This window comes from Brienomyrus brachyistius, chromosome 5, assembly GCF_023856365.1.
Source record: "Brienomyrus brachyistius isolate T26 chromosome 5, BBRACH_0.4, whole genome shotgun sequence".
In the NCBI taxonomy this organism is placed as follows: domain Eukaryota; kingdom Metazoa; phylum Chordata; class Actinopteri; order Osteoglossiformes; family Mormyridae; genus Brienomyrus; species Brienomyrus brachyistius.
In genome coordinates this window covers 33,796,732-33,820,464 of record NC_064537.1, presented here as the reverse complement: position 1 = coordinate 33,820,464, position 23,733 = coordinate 33,796,732, and the positions used below count along the sequence as shown (strand labels likewise).

At 38.7% G+C, this 23,733-nt stretch overlaps 1 protein-coding gene and 1 long non-coding RNA gene across 3 annotated transcripts; both read left to right on the top strand.

Annotated features, from left to right (window-relative positions):
* Nucleotides 1-4,335: 4,335 nt before the first annotated feature.
* dlx4b (distal-less homeobox 4b) lies at nucleotides 4,336-13,136 on the top strand. Its single transcript, XM_049013397.1, has 3 exons — nucleotides 4,336-4,924; nucleotides 6,668-6,861; nucleotides 12,402-13,136. Exons 1-3 carry the CDS (start codon nucleotides 4,603-4,605, stop codon nucleotides 12,642-12,644), a joined length of 759 nt encoding a protein of 252 aa, XP_048869354.1. The 5' UTR covers nucleotides 4,336-4,602; the 3' UTR covers nucleotides 12,645-13,136.
* Nucleotides 13,137-17,093: 3,957 nt separating this feature from the next.
* On the top strand, nucleotides 17,094-23,733 carry LOC125741901 (uncharacterized). Of its 2 annotated transcripts, XR_007397936.1 has the most exons (3): nucleotides 17,094-18,266; nucleotides 22,282-22,387; nucleotides 22,487-23,733. It is a non-coding gene; the product is annotated as an uncharacterized LOC125741901 (long non-coding RNA). The 2 variants fall into 2 exon arrangements; XR_007397935.1 differs by having other exon boundaries at nucleotides 22,282-23,733.

The window sequence follows — 23,733 nt, the reverse complement described above, 5'->3', positions numbered from 1 at the left end:
GGCATTTATTTGTAGGCACAGTCCCAGTGAATGTCAACTATTATGTAAACAAATCATTAAAAACGTAGGACAATGCACATCAAATTAAATGTCATTACCATCTTTATTATAAATATCGGAGACGTGTCCACCGTCATTAGCGCACAACGTTATTGATATTTACTTCTTGCAGCAACAGAAGACGTTATATTAATATTTCGATTATGATCACAAAGATATTTTAATTGCCTTCGGTATAGGCTCCGGACCCCCGCGACCCTGAACAGGACAAGCCGCTTCAGAAAATAGATCGATGGATGGAAGATATTTTAATTAAACTACAGGGTGCAGATTGCATGTATTTTTTATTACTTACATTTTGGCGAGCACTTTCCGAGTTCTGAGTTGCCACACTTTAATTCACACAAGAAACTGACTTAAAAGACTTTAAAGAGCTGTCAGGTTATAAAGTTACATTTTACCAACTGAAACACACTAGGCAGCCAGATAAATAATCAGAAGATATTTGTTTATTGTTTGTTTTGTGTTTTTTTTCTTAATTGGCTTTGAAAAGTTTCACGCTGTAGTTGCTGTTTTCTAGTATTGCAGAAACAAATATTCCGATGGTATACAAACCAGCGACCTGAGTAACAGGAATGTACTTGTACCATATGCAGTTACCAGTAAAAATCTTATACGTAGTATACAATCTCACAAACAAACAAATAAAGTTCCATCAATTAATTGTACAGGTTAATTAATTTACATATGTATCATTGTCTTTGTCCTCTAACATATCAGTTATTTTATATTTCCTGTAGATGGGTGCAGATCATCTGAACATTACACGAATGACAATATAAAACTATATTTTCGAGTGACGGCGGCAAACGTCTGTATGACGTCAGTTAAACTGATCGAATGCCAAACAGTTAAGATCAACTGGTTTCTTTTCTTAACCTTATAGGAGAGTTGCACAGCCTACCTCGCGTTTTCAACCGCACAGCGTTGTTTAATATGAAATTCGCACATTGTCTATTAACGCCACTGGAAATCAGAAAACAACGAATGTGGCCTAAACAATAACACAATCTGTACAACTATGTGAACTGATAAGCAAATATTTATAAAAAGCGGTCTCTGGAATGAACGAAAAGGATCTCATCCAACTTGGTAAATGCAGGACACTTTAGCGTGCGACCATATCCATACAGCGGCGAAATAATTGCCTCGATGAACTGTTCGCGTATTAATGCGTAGGGAAATAATAACAGTAATTCTGATATAATGACAATAATAGCTGAGGTCAAAAAACATTATGAGTAAACAAACCGGCTATATAGAATATACATGTCAATATCAAATCGCTAGTTTTCTTGTGGGGAGAACGCCGTGCAGCATGTTTGATTTAAAACCACAAAACTGGCAAATATCCCACCACCCCCTCCCCCCCCCCCACACACACATACAGAACTGTGCTCCATAATTTAGGTAATCTAAGTGTTAAAATATTTTACTTATTGATTTTTCCATAAGCATCAGGGAAGGCTTTTTGTTAGTTAAACAAAGAGGAACTGGCTGGGTTTAAAATGGGCAGACAAAGCTACAATAAACTCTTATGTCAGATATTCACAATGAAATAAAAATGAAATCAGTTAATAATCCAGTGTTTAAAATCCATTCAAATATTATATTTTCAGCAACCGGCTACCTGAAAACTTCCGATTGTAGGTAATAACTATTTTGTACTACGTTGAAAAAAAACCAATAATGCAAGGTTTATACAATTAACGTGAAAAAGCTTTTTATAAGACGTAGACATTTTTATGTGGTTGATAATGCCGTTAAAAAACCTATAAAATATCTATATTAAATAACGCAGCATATTATAAAGGCGCATTGTGGAATTTCCACATGGAAAACCATGTTATCACACGTAGGCCTTCATAATTGGACACGCAGTTTATGACATGTGATACCTATCGCAGCTTTATGCACAGCTGCATACTTGTTAGGTGTATAGGATTTATTATTATAATAATAATTATTTTTATTATTATTACTAGTAGTAGTAGTAATAGTAATGGTAGTAGTAGTAATTGTAGTAAGAAAAATGAAACATTTTAAATTACTGAGTTGTTCCATGTCACAATTTGAATTTTAGACGATATTTTCCTACATTCCAAGTACTTTCATTTTGTTCATTTATCATCTATCTCTCCCGGCGTTCGGCCCTCACCTTGCCTCAGTGCTCATCGGCATTTTAAATTCTGCACGGTCATATTTCGTCCCACAGGCAATTGTTTTGTCATCACACCTTAATTTCTAATTCTTGTTTGTCGCTGTAGTTTTTTTGTGTGAAATGTATAAGACGGTGATTATTAAAATAATGCAAAGGCAGAGACAGTTATTGTAAGCAGGTTCATTAGATGTTCCAAACATCTAGTCCATGTGCTAAGTAACGAAATGCACACGTTTCATAAGCAACCTACATTTTACCGTGGCAGGCACGTTAGCAGTTAGGCATGGAATCCACAGCAAATTTAAGAAATGGGTTTTGAAAATCAAAACCAAAATTTTGATTTGCTAAAGTTGACACAGAAATCATTTGCGCGTCCGTTTATATGACTATTCCCTCACACATCATGACATTTACCCGCAACTCTGAGATTCATTCTGTTGGATGTTTTTATTTTAGTCAATTAAAAAAACATAAGTCCGCTATTCTGCAAGCAGTGAACTGGGTTGTGTTTATGAGACAGTCCGGGGGAGTGAAGCATTGATCTGGCTTGGCTTTGACTTGGGGACTTACGATTGCCAATTGAAACTCTGTGAATTAAGTGGTCCGCAGTGATTCCTCCTGAGTAACTAATTTAGACATTATATAGTTCAACGTAAATCTATTAAAATATACACTCTTAAAACGTACCATCAAATATCATGTGTGTAAAAGGTGCTGAATAACATGCATGTGATGTGTATAATGATATCTACGTTTCTGTCACCTGATGGGTGAATTGAAATCAGTACAAACGCATGAGCGACATTAATTACTATAGCCCTATAATAAAACAGCACGACCGCCGAATTCCAGAATACATAGAGAATTATGGGAATTTAACGTTCAAGTTGAATTTTATGCATACAGCAGGTGTGTTCTTTAAAAGTCCCGGGCCATGTCTTTGATGGTTTCCAAGGACTGAAAAAAACACCGTCGTCCTTTATCTATGCATCTGAACAAGGCTATGGCAGATGTACATGGATTAGACCTTAATGATGTTTAAGTCGCTTTCATTTAAACCTGAATACTAGTACGACCCATTACAACAAATTAAAGAACAGTTCAGACAACCACATCACGTTATCCAAAACACAGAGAACACCGCGTATTTGCCGTAGGCTACGCGCTAGCTTTTTCGCGTCTGCAAGCGCCCATATGAGTCCCTTAAATGCACGTCCACCTCCCCCCCCCCCCCCCACGCGCCCTCATATTTTGTTTACAAACATTCAGGTGAACTGAAAGCAAAATAACAAACGAGTGAAGACTGCTTGGTTAAAATTATAGTGTTTAGTTATCCAATTACATCAAACCACATGGTTTAAATTACCGTTAGTAGCAAAATTTTAGCCTTCATGACAAGACAGTCTAAACCAAGTCTAAAGCGGATTTGTTTATTTGTGGAATTGTTTGCATGTATTTGGATTGTACTCACTTAATTGCCGGTTTATTTTTTATATCATTTAGCTACTCCTCACTGCTCTCGTGCCCAACTCTCGTCTGTAAACTTTGTAATGCAGTCTACAAAATGATATCGTTAAAGGAATATTACTATAGTAATACAGCGTTTTACGCATATGCTGAGTGTCCAAATAACAGAAAGTAAGAATGCATTCATTCGAATAATTTGACAATCCAATTTAATATTAATCAGACTTGCAACCCCTCCTATTTTGTACGTGTGATAAGTATGCCAGTAAAAATAACAGGGTCATTTTAATATTAAATACAGGAACGATTTATGGGCGTATTATGACGAAATACAATTTTAAGAACTTTTATGAACGCAGGATTTCATCTGCAGTATACCGATTGTTAATGCTATATTCTAAATATAATGATGCATCTTTTACAGTATTGCGATACACGTACGTGGTTCTGTGTATGTTTTTACCATAGTTCTTGAGCAAAATACTATTTACAATTCGAAATTTATTGTGACATAAAGGGATGAAAGGCAGCGTTCTTTAACATAGGTTAATAAATTTAATTGGGCTTGCCCCTGGGGTCGGATGACATAGTAAGTCCTCGTAACCAATCAGAATTCGAGTCGGTGAAAGGCAAGTGGGGTTGTGACACATCGGATCCATATGTATGAAGTGGCCAGAGAAATTGTGAAGTTTTCCCATGATTTCAGCGAGATTCCCACTAAACTCGTTTAACTTGCTACGGTGAAACTTCAAAGGATCTGGAAATATATTGAAAAATAGTGGAATATTTTTTTCGTTTCCAGTTTTTATTAGTTTTATTAATTTTGAGATGGATCGAGTCCAAGTTTCCTCTCGCTAGTGGCAATTACTTTATGCAGCCTTTCCAGCGCGTCGTTTTTATGGACTCCTCGATCGATGATGACTATGAGTTCAATGTCTGATAGTCTGATTGCTTCAGACCCGTCCAAATCAGCCTTTTTAGAGTTTGGACACGGAATCCCCGCACACCAGCAGCACTCCCCCGGACTGTCTCATAACCACTACCCAGTTCATGGCTTGCACGCCGGCGGACACGCGCAGCACGAAAGTCCCTTCTCTTCGAGCGCGTCCTCCTACGGTCGGTCGCTGGGGTACCCGTACCCGAGCACGGTGAGCACTCACCATCCGAGTGCTTACCTGTCTTACCAGCACAATAGCCACAGCAGCACTTTGGGGCACACGCGAATAGAAGATACAGGTACGTGTAATGTACTTACGTATCAGTTTGTGTATAAGTAATGTTTTACAGCTACATGTCTCAGGGTCGTTTCAAAATAAAGTGGATGCATTACAGTGGAGTTATACAGTAATTGTAAAAATTCCGTGTCGCCCGCGTTATTAATTAATTTATTATTAGTATTATTATTATTAACAATAATAATTTTGTTATTATTAATAGGCTTATTATTGACGCGGCACGATACCTTACATCCATACTTAAACACGTTAAATGAACTACATGTGAAAAAAAAATCCATGCTCACGCCCGTTTTTACTACATACGGAGTGTATTATAAGATAAAACATGATAAAATAGAACTAAGTGAAATATCCAGTTGTACCGTTTAAGTTGCATATTATTTAGTGAAATTTTGCCGAGTTCTATCCAGATATTGTTAATTTTTTAAAGTCTTTCCCAAGAGCAGTCAGGAAATCAGATGTTAAATCCTACGTACAGTCCTGTAGAGTCTAAGCTTGTTAATTGTAACAATTTAATTGATGATATTACTGTGTGATACGTGAAATGTTACTACTTTTTAGTTTAGCGTGAATTTGGGTCTCCGCGTGTATTAAGACTGTACAAAATATCCAGTATCTAGAAATAGCCAAAGTTACAGCACTAGCCCATTACAAAACCGAAAGTTTATGGTATAATACATTTTAGGTCGCTTTGTACGGTTCACCGTAAATGCTGGTTTAATATTAATATTTCAAATTTAATTTTAAACTTCATTAAATGAACCGTTAAATGCGTTGAATCATACACTTACTAAAAGAGAATTCGTAGTGAAGTTAACAGGCCTTATAAAAATATAACAAACCACTGTGTATTGCTTTTATTGAGACTTATTATTATTATTATTATTATTGGTGTTATTGCTGGTTGTCAAATCGCCTGAACCAAACACGACTTTCTAGCCCTTTCGCCAAAATTACCCTCATCGTTTTTAACTCTCTGGAAAACTTAGAACATTGATCCCCTGCCTGGAGAAGAATGCTTTCATTGTACGACTTTTGCCCAATTCCAGATGAACAATAGGTGTTTGTTGGAGAATCGTATGTTCTGCTTTGATAAACATGTGCAGTTGGGTGTTGCAAATACCAGGCGCAAGTAAATGATAACACCTTAAGTGGAAATTAATATATAAATAAAACACACAATTTATTGCAGGTAATGAACATGAAAGTGAAAATGAACAAAAGTATTATACCTGTAAGTCGACTTTTTACTGAGTAAGTCAACGCATTCAAGTTCAGTCTGAGTTAAAAATCTCTTGGTGTTTTTGGTAGATTTGTGAATCGCCTGATCAAAATCAATAGGCCAAAAAGAGCGGGCAGCGGTTATATCATGCTTTAGATTAAGTGCATAAGATAATTTGGGATATGCAGGCTAATTTATGGTTTGCAAGTCCAGCTAAACCGACTATTTTGTTATACACAAGGTACTATCAGAAATCGCATGGGAAAATAAATACTAAAAAACCCCCAAAGTAATCCTATCGTGGTAACGGCGACAGTTGGATTATTTAAATTCTAAAATAAAAACATCTCCTTTAACTTTCCATCTCATAATTAATACGAAATTTATCCGGGAGTATTTACACGCGACAGCGGTGCGCGGCCTTGCCATTTCCACAACTGTCCAAATATCCTCCTTGAAGTATCATTATTCTAACAAATTTCGCGTATAGCAATTCTTACTTATTTCCATTTTTTGAAGATCACGAGAAGCCAACCGTCATTGAGAACGGCGAAATTCGACTGAACGGCAAAGGCAAGAAGATCCGTAAGCCCCGAACCATTTACTCCAGTCTACAACTGCAAGCACTGAACCAGCGGTTTCAGCAAACCCAGTACTTGGCTTTGCCCGAGCGCGCAGATTTGGCAGCTAAGCTGGGCCTGACTCAGACACAGGTAAAAAGAAATAATAAACATTTTAAATGTCAGCTGGATGTAGGCCTATCTCTGTTTTGGGAAAAATGGTATCTTCTCTATGCAGATTCTCGCAAATTAGGAAGGTCAGGGAAAAAATGACCGTAAGTTTTCGTATCGTAAGAGTAACCTATGTTATTGCAGCTGAGTGGTATTGCGTTATAAAATTACTGTTTTTAATATAAACCCAATTTGCCTTTTGTAAAAAGAAAAGCTCATTACTCTGATTAGCTATTACTTTTCACTGTTAGACGTATCAACGCCAGTATTCGGCTGCAACGCTTCTCTGACGTAAACTGGATAATATATTTATACTGTAACAACTGTACAGTCATATTTAAACCGTGTGCTCTGTTCTTCTAAAAAATATTACGGGGGGAGGGTAAAACAAACATGGCTCCTGTTTGGTATATAAATAAACTCTCTACTGATTAGTTATCAAAATGTGAATCTATGTAATCTATTTCCTATCAGATTAGGTTATAATAAGTAAAGTTGAAAAACAAGAAATTGCGTGTGTTCTTTTTCTTTTTTAGGATCAGCTGTGAATAGCACCCCCCATGTTAAAATTAAATACTTGTTTTGTTTTTTTTTGGGGGGGGGGGGGGACTATACTATTATATGGTTATTTTGAATAGTTGTTGTGGTGTTTAAAAATAATAGGGTTTTTCTTTATGTATTGTTTATTTATACGAGGAACACTGCAGGGCACTGGATATCAGTAGCGTTTCTGGGGAAGCAGAGGCAGTGTGGTCTCCTGCACATTACAGGATTGTCATGTCCCACTGACCGTATGATGCAGCTTTATAAATATTTGGTACGCGATTCCTCGTGGCCTTGAAGGAACTCAAGTGCTGCCTATAATACCACATCGCGTTACTGGTTTAGGTGTCCTCTCAAGATTATCCTCTAATCATTTCTTGCTAGCCACTCGCTTTCCTTGCGGATTCTTAAGGTAAACTTGTGAAGTGCTGGCTCTTGTTCCCTAAGCTTTTAAGCTGTATTTCGTTGGAATGTCCTTTTAAATGATTTAACTACCCCCCCTCCCTTGGAGTGCAGAGAGTGCTCTTTCTCCTGAGTTGTCATCAAGAGCGAGTAGCGAGAATTGGTACGGAGATGCAAATGTGCAACATTTTCACTCAGAATACCTTCACTGATACTCTCCCCTTTGTTTTTTGTTAAAAGTAACATTGACCTAACAACTGCAGTGGTTACCTGAGCAAAGTATCAACATTAAACAAATACAACACCTAAGTAATAAGTTAATAAGAAGCCCCAGAAACAAACCTTACTATTTACATTGATTTGTTGGATGAGGTACAATATAAACATTGCAAACAAATGGGATTTGTTTACATGTGGAGATTGCACTTACATATCAGAGTGAATGATTTGAGAGAGGGAAACCTTGTCTTGGGATGAAAACCACTCACAGAATGTACTGCAGTTTGAACAAAGTTCGTGCTGAAGAGATCTCGTTCTAAACGTATGTGAAAGCTGGGAAACACATGTATAGTTAGTATCACGTGTATCTGGTAGGAATTTGAAGGGAAATCGTTTAGCTGAAGTAACTAGAAACTTTGCATAAATTATGTTGCGGGGAAAAAAATCTCTTCTGTAATTCCAGAAGCACACAATGCAGAGGAAGTAAGTGAGGATTATAGAAAATGTCCTTAAGGAGTCTGAGAAGATACTTTGATCAGTCATAGTATAGGTTATACTGCTGACTATCTTGTAGTGACAGTACTTACAATTACAGAAGGACACGTTCTTTAAATGTTCTTTAAAGCTGTTGAGGGTACAGTATTTATGCTCTAGACAGGCTGCTGTTCTGCTCCAAAAAGAACCCATTTTCAGGATGGACAACACAGCAGTAATGTCAGGAATGATCACAGTTCTAAGAGCTAAATACACATAAAATGGGCAGCGATTTCCTTAAAGAGCGGGAAGATCTGTATGAAATGGTCAGGATTGTGTGGCATTACATTTGCTATTACTTTCATGATGTCTTTCATCATGATTGAAGCCTTGGTTTGTGTAAAGGATTTGGTTTTAATTCTCATATAATCGGCCCTGTGCAGAGGGTGAAAGCCACACTTAGGCTGTCTTCTGTCCAATGAATCTCAAATGCATGGAAATCTGGTTTTGTGGTCCCAGTATCCCAGTGCTCGGGCAAATCGGACTTTTAACTTGGGCATTAGAAACCTGACTAATGATAACCATTTACCACATTTCCATAGTGGGTGCCTGACTCTGTCAATGCTAAATGAGCTAAAAAAATAGCTTTAACACCTTCCATTTGACATATGGCAGATGTTTAGAAGATGCCATTGTCTTTTTTTCTTTCTTTTCAAGCAAGATATAAGTTCCGGAATCTGAACTCTTGAGACTTCAGTGTAGAAGAGACTTTTATAGATACTGATAGCCCAGATCCCTTTCATTCTGCGGCGTCTTAATTTCCAGGCTGGCTTCTCTCTGTTGCTAAATGCCACCTCAGTCATCTTAGACGGACACTAGCCCATGGCAAGGCCTCATTTGCCTGCTGTCACGCACTTCGGCGGGCACAGAGGGGTTAATGGCGAGGCAGTGAGCAGATGCCCGGTGACACAGGTGACATGTATGGGCATGTGTGGCCCCGGTCATGGCACGGCCGCGGCCGCTGGTTGTTGTGTGAACATGCGTCTGCTGCCGGCAGGCTGCATGTGTGCTGCGTCCCTCTTTGGCTTCAGCCTCCTTCCCTCAGCCTAAACATGACCAGCGTAATCCGCCCTGTGGCCGCCAGTGGACCACAGGTCCACTGGAACTGTCATTAATTTGACACTGTTCTGCTTCCTGATAATCCACAGTGCTTTAGTTGAGAATACAGGCTGTTTTGAATTGTTTTAAGTTACTTTTTGAAATGATTGAGTGGGATGATCGGGATTTGGAATACATGTGGGTATGTAAATATTTAAATAATTATATCTAACTTGATATAGCACAGCCGTTTATAGGTTACATGTAACATTTACAGTTGTACATCGGGTTTACAAAGGATTTATTACAGATTTCATGAAAGTTAAATCTTTCCTTGGCTTATGTCCGACATCTACCAAGATTGTTTCCCCTTTGAATAAAGAAATTACAATATTTTTCTTTTGGTTTCTTACTCGGCTTATTATTTATTGTTCTGGTGATCTTGGAATAATCAAAAGCTATTTCTTTTATTTTGAGCTTTCTGCTTTTCAATGTGGCTTTAAATACAATGCCATTGTTTTCAATGGTAAAATAACTTCACCTGAGCTCATAACTTTTACGACAATTTGAATCAGATTTGCCTTTTAATACGCCGAACGCTGTGCTTCTGGTCTTGCGCTAAAGTTAACTTGAGGCCACACACTGGTTGTCTCACCTTGATACCACATTAGAATATTGGTTTGACTAGCCCATCTCCCACATAATCTAGATGGCTTGCATATCCGTCAAACCTAGTTACCAGGCAACCTTGTTAAAATATAAACAGAAGCAACCCCAGCTATGTTTGTAAGTATGTAAGTCTTTTGAATTTACACGGATCGAGTTCTCAGGCAACACTTATTTTGTGTTGCATTAGAGAGTCGACGTACAGTGGAACTAATAATACCTGGACCTGGGTGATTTCTTTGTGTTTTATTTTTCACGTGTGGGTGGTATTCATGTCCGGAGCGCATTGAATATTGAAGCCAAAATGCATGTTCAAAATGTGCGCCATTGTGATTGGATTCACAAAGCACTCAGTGTCCCATTTTAGTATCGCGGCGTACCCTCCTTTCCAGACACACGCCTGCCGGATCGCACGTACCGCTGCGTCTTTTCCGAGCCGAGTTCCCTTCGAGGCAGAAACGATGGCGTTTACGGCCAGATGCGTTGTGTAGATTGCAGTGTTTATCCTGGAGACGCGAAGGTGTTGCTTGGCCATCTTTACCTTCTAACCTGCCGCGTGGCTTAATGAGCCTCATTCAGTGGGAAGGCAAGGAGATCCCAGCGATAAACAAGCACTGGCCCCCGAATCAGAAGTGCGACTGGAGTTCTGTTGTTAATGTAGCCTGTGATACCTGGGCTAGAGTATTTGTAGGCCTGCAGTAATTACACATGCAACACAGCAGCGTCATTGTCAAGACTCTGTACAGCTGTTCTAGTGAAACTTGGAATGAAATTAATATAACTCAATAACTGAAGAAATTATACATTATTTTTTTTATATGTTAAATGAGTCTGCTTAGCGATCATAAACCTCTTTGAGCATTGTTTTTTAATTCCTTAATATTACGCTTATGTGAATAAAAACAAGTCGATTAACTCTGTTTAGATGCCAGGAAAAAATGGGACAGAAATAAGCAATATGGCAAGCATTTTCCAGCTATTTGATCTATAAACACGACTGAAGACGTATAAACAAGTGGCACACTGCAGATGCCTTGGCCTGAAATCTGCCCACACATGTCTCTTCGCTGCAGAAAGCATCCAAGCCACATGAAACCCCATGAGGTCGCCTGTGAAAGGCGCCCCTGCGATGCCAATCTGCGTGTTGTTCGGTTTCTGGGCTGCGAATGACGAGCTTCACCTTGACTCCCTAAATGGCGCTCCGAGAGGCAGCTCTCAGCAACATTTTCTTGACACCCTGTGGTTTTGCTCTGGTGAAAATGCATTGGTGGTTTGGGAATGTCAAACTCAAAGTGGAATTATGGGTAACTTTGGCTTCGTCTTAAATGAATGTTACATTTATTTTTTTTGCAGGCGAGCCATTCACTCACAGCCATTTGATTACAATTACAACTACAGTGCAGATACTTATAAAAAAACATATGGCAAGTGTGATTTTTATTGGAATTATTTGGTGTGCCCAGTTTGAAAAAAGACTAATATAGACATTTTCAGCTATTTCAGCTGTCCCCATCAATTCACCCAATTAAATATTCAATTAAATGTACCCTAGCATCACTTCAGTGGATTTTTAATGTGCTGTATGCTGCGGTTTTTATAAATGACTTCAGCCCAATGTTAAAATGTTTTTTTTGACTCCAGCTATTGTCCAGATTTCACAGAAACGATCCATAAAAGCCAAATCAATCTAGCCTGCTGTCTCGTTTACAGAATGTCTCCTGGCAAAACATTTTGGGGTAATATTTTTACTATCTGCCTACCCTGATCCATGTGTCAGTGACCTCACAACAAAAGTCAGAGAAGTCAATGGACATATGGGCTGCTGAAGAGCATGCACAGAAGTGCTAGAAACTTCTGCCTTAGAGGAGCTGTCCGTTAGAAAGATAAGAAGGGTTTCTTACTGTGTACAGTGGCTGTGGCAGGCTTGCTGCACAACCTAACACTATGTTCTGATAGGCAATAACTGAATTCGGAATGTGTAACTTTGCAGTTCATTGAACAATAATGAAACACACATGAAAATGAAATGTGGGGCAGTTTTATTGTGACTGTGTCTGGCGTTGTGGGTAATCGCAGTCGTCCCTTAGCATTTCTGCCTTGTCTCCCTCTGTCTGGTAAAGGTTAAGATATGGTTCCAAAACAAGCGGTCCAAGTACAAGAAGATCATGAAGCACGGCTCGAATGGACCAGAAGGAGAGCTGCTCCACACCACGAACCCCATGTCGCCCTGCTCCCCTGGGCTGTGGGACGTGTCAATGGCGAACAAAGGGGCGCCGACTCACGCCAGCAGCTACATGAACAATTTTGGACACTGGTACCCGACCCACCACCAAGACACAATTCCCAGACCTCAGATGATGTGATGGGTTTATCTGAATTGGCAAAGCTGCACATGAAGAATTCCATCCTTTCATTTCATCACATCTAAATGCGCTCCCCCCCCCCCACTCCTTTTTACTTAAGAATGGTTTTTAAAAGATATGTATATAAATTTTAATCTTTTTTTGTCTTTTATAGTTGGAAGTGTGTCATGCCTTTAAAGGGACATGTCCCTAAGAGACTTCATCTGGTGTTTGAATGCCTGTGTTTTGTTGCTGTTTGTATGAAATGTATAGTCATTTTTTTTTGTCCTTAAAATGCCATGCAGAAATTAAATGACGTAATTAGGTAGAAAGACGGGACTTGGAAGCCCTGGTATATGTTTACCTGCGTGGGATGGGATGATTTCGACCCTAGGGGGGGCTGATCTTTTTTTCCGTAGATCAGCGGAAAACTGGATCGTCCTTACCATGTGATATTCTAAAAAATAACCATGATAACCAATCTGATAATAAAAATACATTTATAACTTTAAACTAATTGTTTGTGTAATAATTATTTAAAATGATATGAAAATTAACTGAGTTCATCACACTTTAGAGCAAAATCCAGTTTAAACCTGATTTTAGTTATATTTTGCATTATTTATTAAAATGATATTCATTCACATATTCACATTTTTGTACATTCTTTTAGCGATTTTAAGTTAAATCAGCCTGCTAACTTTTAAAATTATTTGCCAGCTGTTCCGAATAGCACCGGTCGTTATATTGCCGTCATGTATATATTTACCTATAGTTCTGTTTAACCGTGATTTAAAGTAAATGCAAATAGGACGAGATTGCACATGCAGTCAAACATCGCGTCAGAGTAAACTGATCAACACACAGGTGTTTCTCTCCAAGACACAATGAACGCCCAACTCAAGTTTACTGAAACTAGAAAACAATTAAATTGGAACGTAAATAAAAACACAAGTATGGTAGATTCACATATTTCTATTCACAAGGGCTAAGAAACTACTGAAATCGTTAATACTTCTGAGGCGTGAAAAATGTGTAGATATATAGTCTCGTTAATGATAGTTGGGTAAACGCTTAAACCCGATTATTCCCATATATCTGTAAAAAAATAGATATCAGTCATGTTGCAAAAAATCTTTGCGTATAACTGTAATTATTTAATAATCGGTGTGCATAAACTGTGCTTTATTTAACATCAAGGAAGCCGAGAACCCTTAATTAATGATCTTCAAAAACAAGACGAGCCTGTAAATGCGTCAGGGCTTCTAGGGCTTGAAATAAAATTGAAACCAGCTTACTTTGTGTCAATTTATCTTCCTAATACTGATCTCACTTGAAGCATTTTCATGCTTGAGCTATAAACGTCAAAGGTAAGGTGCATTTTTTTGCGATTTTTTTTTAATATACGGTACTATAAGGCCTACTATTAAATGCCGTTAATTTTTTTTAATCACATTTAAAATCACATTAGTTTTCATTACAACACAGCAACGTGTATAAAAGATGATTATGATTTAGAATAGGCACTCATTTGCTTTGTTACGACGTTAAAATGTCTGAGTCATATTTACGCCATATAGACTGCAATAAGCCAGCCGCCAATTAAACAGTGGAAAATACCAAGTCCTAATACATTTACATTACAGGCATTATGACAATAAAGTTATTTAGGCCAACACATGCATCTATTATTATTAATCAAGGTATAATTATAGACAACAATGATAATAATGTTCCTCACAATAATGATAATTATGTCCTAAAATAAGTCCTACACTATCTTACACTTAATTGGCCAGTGAACTAATGTTCAAGTCCAATGTCATATCATAAAGCTGATATGAATATTCTCATCATGTGATCAGGAAAAAATGCTTCCCATAAAGTGACGATTAACGAACGGAGACGAAAACGATGGACTTAAAGTTGAACTCAAGCGCTTTCACGTCAGGTGCAGTGTAATGGGGGAGGGGAGGTCAAAGCTTTTAGCTGCGAAACATCTGGACACGCCGAAAGGATGCTATTTTAAGAATCTCCAATGTTTTATGAAATGGGTTCACCAATTACGGTAATTTAGGACACAGCTTGTTCCTCTTGTTAAATACGGCTTTCATTCCAACAGTGTAATTACAAGTAATTTACAGCCAACAAAATGTATTTCTTAATGCTGTTTTGTTTCGAATGCAGACATGTCAAAGAGAATCCATTGCTTGATACCTGGGTTGGCCGGTCTAAGTGATTCTGTTGTATCAAATTACTAACAGTTTAATGCAAATAACGGCGAACGAGATCGAACTCGCGAAAACGTCGCGCGAACGTAAAGTTGCCACGTGCCACGTTGTCGGTTATTGTTCATTAAAGCTTGCATAGCACTTGCGTTTTAAGTGCTAAAGACTGATGTAACAGTACAAACATGTGGCTAACAATTAACTACATTTCGTATATGATTTTACGCACTTAAGAAAAAGATAAAATGCACGGCTTGTCAATAGGGTCTAATAGGAAAACGGAAATTCTTGCAGCGGAAGGCGGTCCTATAACTTTTTCCACGTTTATCTGGTGAACAGGATGAATGGAAACAACATCAAATCGTTGGTGTTACATTATAACGCTCTTTGTTTTTAACTAGTATAAAATAAGTAACAAACAAAGTATCGGTAAATAAATACGTAGGCCTACGCATACCAGCCGTAAGGATTTTTTATTTCTGTAAATTAAGTGACGAACTGAAAAGCCGTCACACTGTAGGTCCGTTGTTTACAGGAATAACCTTTAATAAAATGTAAAATTAATTACTTTACGTTATATTCAGAATAGGACTAAAAATACGAAGGATTTAGTTAAAATTAAATTGATGAAACTGCTCTTGTTTTGTAAAATTTTTTACAACAACCAACCTAAAATGTCTGCTTTCATAATGAAATTACGCACGAATTACTGTCACAGTTCCAAAAAAAAAAAACAGACGCACGAATTGATTTGCGAATTGTACTGATTAAACTGTTGAAAAAGAGAACAAGCTATTTAAATTTGATTACTGTTGATTTATACTCGCACCCGTTCCAGAAATTTAAATCATCCCAGGAATGAATTACAATTAGATATACCTAACTAATCCCAATCCCTGTAATATCTCTACATACAAATGTACATATATACATACTATTTTATATATAAAATATACGTCTACTATACATATATGATATAACTATATAATGATATAGGAATTGCTATTATTAATAGTATTATTATTATTATTATTATTAGTAGTAGTAGTAGTAGTAGTAGTAGTATTCTTGTTTTGTTGTTATTGTTAGCGGTGGTGTTAAACTTTTATATTCATTATTACTGGGTTTTCTTAAGTATTTTGACTCTGAAATATATGCAGCTGTACATTACTTTCAGGCTTACGTCGAGTCTGGGGCAAAGTTTAGCAATACGCAACCCTGGAGCACTAATCTCCCGCGAAAGAATGGTGTATTATGGTGTAACGATGATTATAACAATTATTTTATTATGATGTGATTTATTTTGTGACTCGTCTAAGAAAAGACTCCATTAATATGTCTCGTCCGCAATATAGAATAATACAATTGAATGTTTTGTTAGAATTGCGAATTGAAATTTGAATGCCAGGTAGACAGACAGACAGATAGATAGATAGATAGATAGATAGATAGATAGATAGATAGATAGATAGATAGATAGATAGATTTCCAAAAAGAGCGTAAATTTAAAGCAGTCGGAATTTTGACGCATTCATAGAAACAAAGTTGCATCGTAAAACCGTTTGCACGGGTGACTTGCTTCGTTCTTCCTTCGGCTGGCAGTTAATTTAATCGTTAAGCTTTATGTATTATGGCGAAGACACTGACAGACGTAATTTATTGCAGTGCTACAATATCCTCATTGGTGGCTTTATAAAGTATACAACACTTTTCCTGACAAACATGATATGTGAAAAGTTAAGACAACCCAGGGTGCCCTTGTTTAAAAAGGTATACAGGCTATCTGATATATTGAAGTGTTTTATTTTATATACGTAATTACGTTTGACGGACTATGCTGTGTTAAACGTAACATGATATCTTTACGGAACGACCAGTATCTGCTGTGCGGACGAGCGAAAAATGCGGCTGTTCATTTGCATTGTGTAGTCCGTAATACAGATGTGCATACCTCTATTGTGTCATTTTGCTATGTATTCACTACAAGTGTGATGTCAACGTAACAATGTTAATCAGAGTGTTTTATATATTGTCACTTAAACTTGTATTTCCGACTAATATTATAGGTATACTAGAATTAGAAGACAAGTATGCGGCTGACTAAAAGGGTTTGCAGGTGTGGATCGATCATCACGAGAAAATTATGTGACTTCCTGAATTTAGGAAATGTTTACTAGAAGTGGTGAGGAGTTTTAATGCAAAATCTGTGCCGTCTGCCCGTGGCAGGTTTGTCTGATCTTAACTTAAAAATGAAACACCACCTCACGCCTGTACTTTATACCATCGCGACAACTTGACAGTCGACTTTTGCAGAATCGGAGTTATAAGGATCGCTTCACTTAGGACACACCCCGCTCTCCACCCCCGTTTCCCGCTCCCTGTGAAACGTGAAGGTTGAGGAAACATTTAGTCCATATTATCAAAAACGGAAAGAATTTTCTTTTGATCAGGAAGGTTAAAAAATGCGTTTAGACAAACTAACCAAAGATTTTTAAACAAATGCAGCGTGGCGGGGTGCGGAGCCTATCCGGTGAGCTACCGGCACAAGTTGGTACAGAAAATGGATGGATGGATTTTAAAATCCAGTCGATTTTTTTGCAAAGTGGGGCAACGCAGTGTACTGGTGAGCCCACTCGAGTACGAGTGACAAAAGAGAATCTAGACTTTTCCAAGCGGATCGAAAATCATGCATTTGTTGAGACATTATAGGCTAGGTGTATGTGTGCGTGTTCAGTGGGCAACATTCCTCAGGTTGAACTGTCACGAGAGCTTCATGTTTGTCCGGTTTTAGAAAGCTACATATTACACAATTTAATCCCGCCCATTTGATTATTTTATCCTCTATAGCGACGGGTACATTTTTAAAGCATCGGAACAATACAGTGTACCTGAATATTTTTCCACATAATATTCTATTACAACACATTAGCCGACCAATGCAATACAAACTGTGGCTAGTTATGTGTATTGCATATTATTTATTTACATTAAATTCACAATTGTGAACAGTTATCCTACGCCATGCAAATCTGAAAATATATTTCTTCTTCAGATCAGATTTTCAGATAAGTGCAAATGTCAGGTATGAAACAAATGAACTATGAATTCACATCTTGCAAAGATTTAGTTCTGAAAGAAAAAGTCCAGGTCCACCTATCTTCTCAGTTCCATCCCAGGTTAACTAACACGTCCTCCCGTCCATGTTTCTTAGTCTAGATATCTTCTCCATACCCTCTATGCATGAATATATATGTCTTATGATAACTCTTGACGGACATAACAGGAAGAAAACGTGTTAAATTTCTGGAGAGCTACCTGCAGGCTTGACCACAGGTACACAGTGACTTACCTCGGTGGGTGGCAGTCTGCTATATTGCAGTGAAGGAAAGGTGAAGCCTGACACCTCTGTGCAGCGGTAAGCCAAAGTTTTGTTGCTGCTGTGTAAATTCCTTGATAAAGGGACGGGGTGTTGATTAATTTGGCTACTCCCAGCCTTCTTTATATACTACCTCCTTTGTTGGGCTTGGAGCATTTACGGGCCTTGTTTACTTGAAGTCCAGGGAAGAGAAAAGAAGTGTTATTGAATGGAGTGGCAAGGCATCACAGTAAATTATAGGCAATTTCACATCTCAAGATTAGAATAATGGGAGCTCAATTAGGACAGGCAGCGCTGGGTCTTCCGAACAGGGCAATTACCGCAAAAAGGGGTTTGGGAAACTCAAGAGAGCATTGGAGAGACAGAGCAAGATGGAGGTGGGGAGAAGTAACAGGGGGGGTGATGATGCAGATAAAACAAGCTGCTATTCCCAGTGTCGGGGCTGAGCCTTCTCTACCCGAGGTGTCTGATGAAATTTAATTGCAGGATATCAATGAAGGTTCGATGGGGTGTTATTACACAAAATCCCAGCTGTCTTTTGAGGGCCGAGGAGCAATCGAATTCATTGTGATTAATGTTATTAGCATGAGTGCTCTGATAACTAATGTAATTGTGAAGCACTTCCCTTTGGTGCATGTGTCTGTGATGACCGGGTTGAATATGTGGTTCGTTTAACTTGCTGTCACAATGTGCCTATATGTATGATTAGCAGAAAGCCTTGGGTATTAATGCGCCATTACTGTGACTTCCTGACAGCAGGACAATGGGGGTCAAGGGATTTGGAGGCAACAAAGACGTGGAGGAGATAACAGTGAGGTTGTCTCAAAGGCTGTCTGTTAATAGACAAATCGATCTAAAAATGTGTTGACTGTTACTTGTACTCAATGTCAGTGTCAAAGGCCACATCGTACTGTGCTCCGCGCCCCCCCCCCCCCCCCCCCCCCCCCCATCCAAGATGGAGTCTGGGGGTGAACCGGAGTTCATTGGCCTACAGCTGTCAGGGATTCTGCCTCTTTTTTTGTTTTGAATTTTTTTTCCATCTAAATGATGGTAATGAGTGATCAGCGCATAGGGGTGGAATCATATCTCGCTCTGGCTTTGAACAAGTGCCTGGCAGCTGCTCGCTGTCTTCCCCTCTCAGCCGTCGTCTGCTTGACCTCCAGTTAAACCCTATTGCTGCTACCTCCCAAGTTCCACCAGCAACTCTCTCTTTTTTTAGGTCTCCCAATGAGTCACCGAGTCAGGGGCTCCATCTCTTCTTCCAAGGCGCATTTTTGTGCAGCTTCAGACGCCCGGCCATTTGGTATCACGTTCAAGTTCAACAGTTCACTGCCAGTGATTTAGCATGCTCACTAATGTGCTAAGTGGCTGTTCTGAGTCCACTGTAACCCCACTGGCCCACACACCCATCTGGTCCATAACCAGCAAGTGTTTCAAAGCTGCTTGTCCCTTGACTATAGTTGGGGGGCCGTGGTGAGGCCCACACACAGTGGCCGGGGTAAACATGAAACCGTGTGCTCGAAGATTTGTACCGCGTACCCCGAGGTCAACGTGATAACCTGTTCCTCAGTTATTCCGTTGATCTCAGCAGAGCGTGAAGTTCGTCAGTTACGTCATTTTGTGATGTATTCCGAAGTGATGTTTGAAAAATAAAACGCAAAAACATTGCTGTGCCGAGCCGTTATGACAGCATTTTTTCACATATGGATTTTAAAATAGAATGTCTGGCCCTTCAGATGGTAGTATTTAAAATTAGGAACAATAGCATTTGAAATTCTGGGAAATAGAAGAACGTCAGCCAAGAAAAATTACATTCTTTTTTACACTTGGAAGAGAGACAGGAAACCAGTCTAATTAGGGAAATTCAACACAGAATCACAACATACGCCACATACAGGTAGCTGACAAGTACCAAAAATACGAGTAAAGTGTCACTCCATCGACAACGAAAATGGAACACAGCACAGATCGGGAAATGTTCTACAAGAATTTCGGACGAAATGAATGTGATTGCTCGGGAGAGTAGCATGCAAAGCCATACATCATTACACTTACCCCATAACTGAATAAATTAACCCAGAATAAATTAACCCAGGCCTTTATGAATGAAATGACTCCTTGTTTCCAGATGAACAAAAGTTGTGACAAGTGCTCATGTTCGTGCATTGGGCCAGCAGGCTGTCAGTCAGCGTGTCACAATCCTCCACTCCCCAGACGTCCGCTGCTTTCACTCTTAGCACTACTTTTTGCTTTAGCGAGCAGCGCTAACAGTTGTTTTGAGCCATTTGTGCATATTGACATAGATATTCACCCCTGTCAAAATTGCTTCTGGCTGTTGTTGCTGACACAGGACACTCACAGCCCACAGTGAGTCATGGGTACAGCTTGTCTGCCCTTTCTGTCCTGTCTCACATCAACCAGGCCATTGCTCATTTTACAGAAGCACACACACACATACACACACAGGTTTGTAATTATACCTTTGTGGGGACTCTCCATTCGTTTCTATGGAGAAAACTCTAATCCCAACATGACAACCTTAACCCCTACCCAGGCCTAACCTTGACCATAAGTGCCCATTTTTTTTTTTTAGTTTTTTGATTGTAGTTAGAATTTAAAGAGTTTCCCATGGTGGTAACTGAAATTATAATAACACAATATAAAATACAGGTTTTTATCACATTGTGGGGACATTTGATCACATAACCTCTATTTTTCCCTTAAGGGTGACATCACATCACCTTATTAGAAGCTGTGTCATGAGCTGTCTTGTTTACAGCCTTGTTTACTGAAGCACAACCCTTTTTTCTAAATTTACCACAGATCATTGCCTAGCTTTTGCCTAGGATTTTAACCAAGCAACTATCTACTATACAATGTGTTTATTAAATATATGGAAGTGTTCATTCAAGTAGTTATATTTTTATTACATTTTCTATAGTTGTCATTCTTGTTCCTATGGGGTCTGGGGTGGTATGGGGGGGGGGGGGGGGGGGGGAAATGTCAGTGTAATGAAGCATCTTTCCCGTAGTAATTTAGACACATGATAATAAAAAAGGCACTTATGGTCTACATATGTTAAAACGTGCTGGCTGATTGATATCTATACTAATGATGTTTAACTACTCCGCCACTCTACACCCACTAAGTGTTCATTTTCTCTAAATAAAAATAGCATTTAAGCTCACTTCACATAGCACCACTCCTCTTCATCAATGATGAAGTCAGAAGATACCTATTTCACTAATCACTGAATAACACCGCAATACATATATATATACATAATACATACATACAGACGTGCAAGCATACATACATATATAATATATACATACATAATACATACATACAGGCCTGCATGCATGAATACATACATACATACAGCTTCCATCCACTTATCCGGGACAAGGTTCCAGGTGGGTGGTGCTGTAGCACAAGCTCCACTTTGGGGACTCTGGACACCAGTCCATAGTGCTGAAGAAGTTACTCACAAACGTGATCCATTACAGACAGAGGTATAATGTTCAGGTCCAGAAAGTACAAATCCAGACCAAGGTTTTGTTTCAACCAACCAGTTGAGTACTCTGTGACTGTGACTGTTATTACTCGACTGGTTGGTTGAAACAAAACCTTGGACTGGGTTTCTACCTCTTATTGGTAATGGATTACTTTTGTGAGTGACTTCCCCAACAATGCCAGTCCACTGCAAGGCACATATATGAATTATAAACAGTTTATGGATATCAATTAGCCTAACTGCTTGTCTTTGCTGTGAGAAATAATCATTATTATCATTGATAATAATAATAATAATAATAACAATTATAATAATAATAATAATAATAATGCGCTGGTTATGTTTTCTTTGTTCCTATGGAGACGTGATGGATTGGCATCCTGTCCAGGGTGTGCCCTGCTTTGATTCCTGTGCTTTTTGTGATAAGTTCCTGGACTCAATATTTTGTAATAACTTGATACATTGGCAAAAAGAGCCAAAATATACCATAATGTGTTCATCTTCATGTGTAATAATTCCGTATTTGTATTGCTATAGGTATTTGCATGCAGGTCTACCTCGCTATCCCCCTTGACCCTATACTGATAAGCAGTTGAAGCCTGGCTGAAGGGGTTGCATGGATGGGTCTCAATCCACCTGTCGGGTATAACTTGTAAAATTTTACTCTTTAATTGAAATGAAGTTGAAATGCTTGCGATAATGATTTTTTTGCTTTGTTTCTTCGAACTGTCGCTTCCAAAAGACACTGAGGAATTTCCCTTCGTTGGCCCAAACAGCACGGCCACGGCTGTCAAGCACAGGCGACTCAGCTGCTCCCTCGCTCCGCTTTGGTAGCTGAACCGCCGGAAAGAACAAGCAGACAAGCCACTCGGATGCTGTATTAGCCACCATCTGCCACCATGTTGATATTGTGGCTTTGGAATTTTTCAGTTCTAAGTCATTTACTAGAAAACACCAAGAATTATAATTGGACTGTCTTTCAACGTGCATAAAGAGCAGTTGTCATGGTGTCAGTTCTGATTACATGTGCTTAGAAGACAAATCTCACAAAGATCTAATCATAGATAATAATATAATATATAAATCATTTAAGCTTATAAGTGTAGGTTATCTGTGTAATGCTTATCTGTGTAATATATCTAAACACACCTATTCTGTTAACTGTATGGAAATTGCTAGGTTCACTTCTGGTGGTTTGGGAAAGGAGACTTTTGGAAGAAACGAATTGTCTTAACTTGTGAGTTTTAATTCTTGGAACCTTTGGATGGACATCGAAGGTACTGTTGGGCAAACACTGTGGTATTTATGATAGTTGGCTGCTTTGAATTGAAAACAAAGACGACAAACGTTGTTTTCTGTTGAATCGCGAATGAGATTCTCACCAAGCTTCTGCTCCACTTGCCTTCATAGACCCACGGGAACAGCGGTGAGCGTAGCTTCCCATACGGTAACGCTGGCCCTTTTCCATGACACTTATGCTCACCACAGCACGGAGCACGGAACGCTTGGGGCACAGAACACTCACGATCCAGAGAACCGCAAGCATGGGTTAATATGCATGACCGAGCTGTTTTATGTGATATGACAACCAATAGACTGAAAAGGAGAAAGTACTGAAGAAAATCTGTGAAAATAAAATGAAGCATAGTCAAGTGTGCCGAGAATGTATCATACTGCTATACATCTATTCTGACCCATAGGACTGTTCCTGGCTGCACTGGTCATACTGCATTTCCATTCTTTATACTGGGAATCTTAACCTGAACCTGTCACTGAATTATCAGATCAGTAGAATGTTTCAGTTCAGTGTTCAGTGCTGTGTCCATCATCCCATATAAAGCATCCTCAATTTGTTTTGTGCTGCTGAAAAAAAAAATCATATGAGGATTTTTTTTAGATCTATCATGCACTACAATGATAAATACAATACATATGCATGGGAAAAACTTTATTTAAAGCTATTAAAGTTTTCTAATGGCTGTGCCCCTT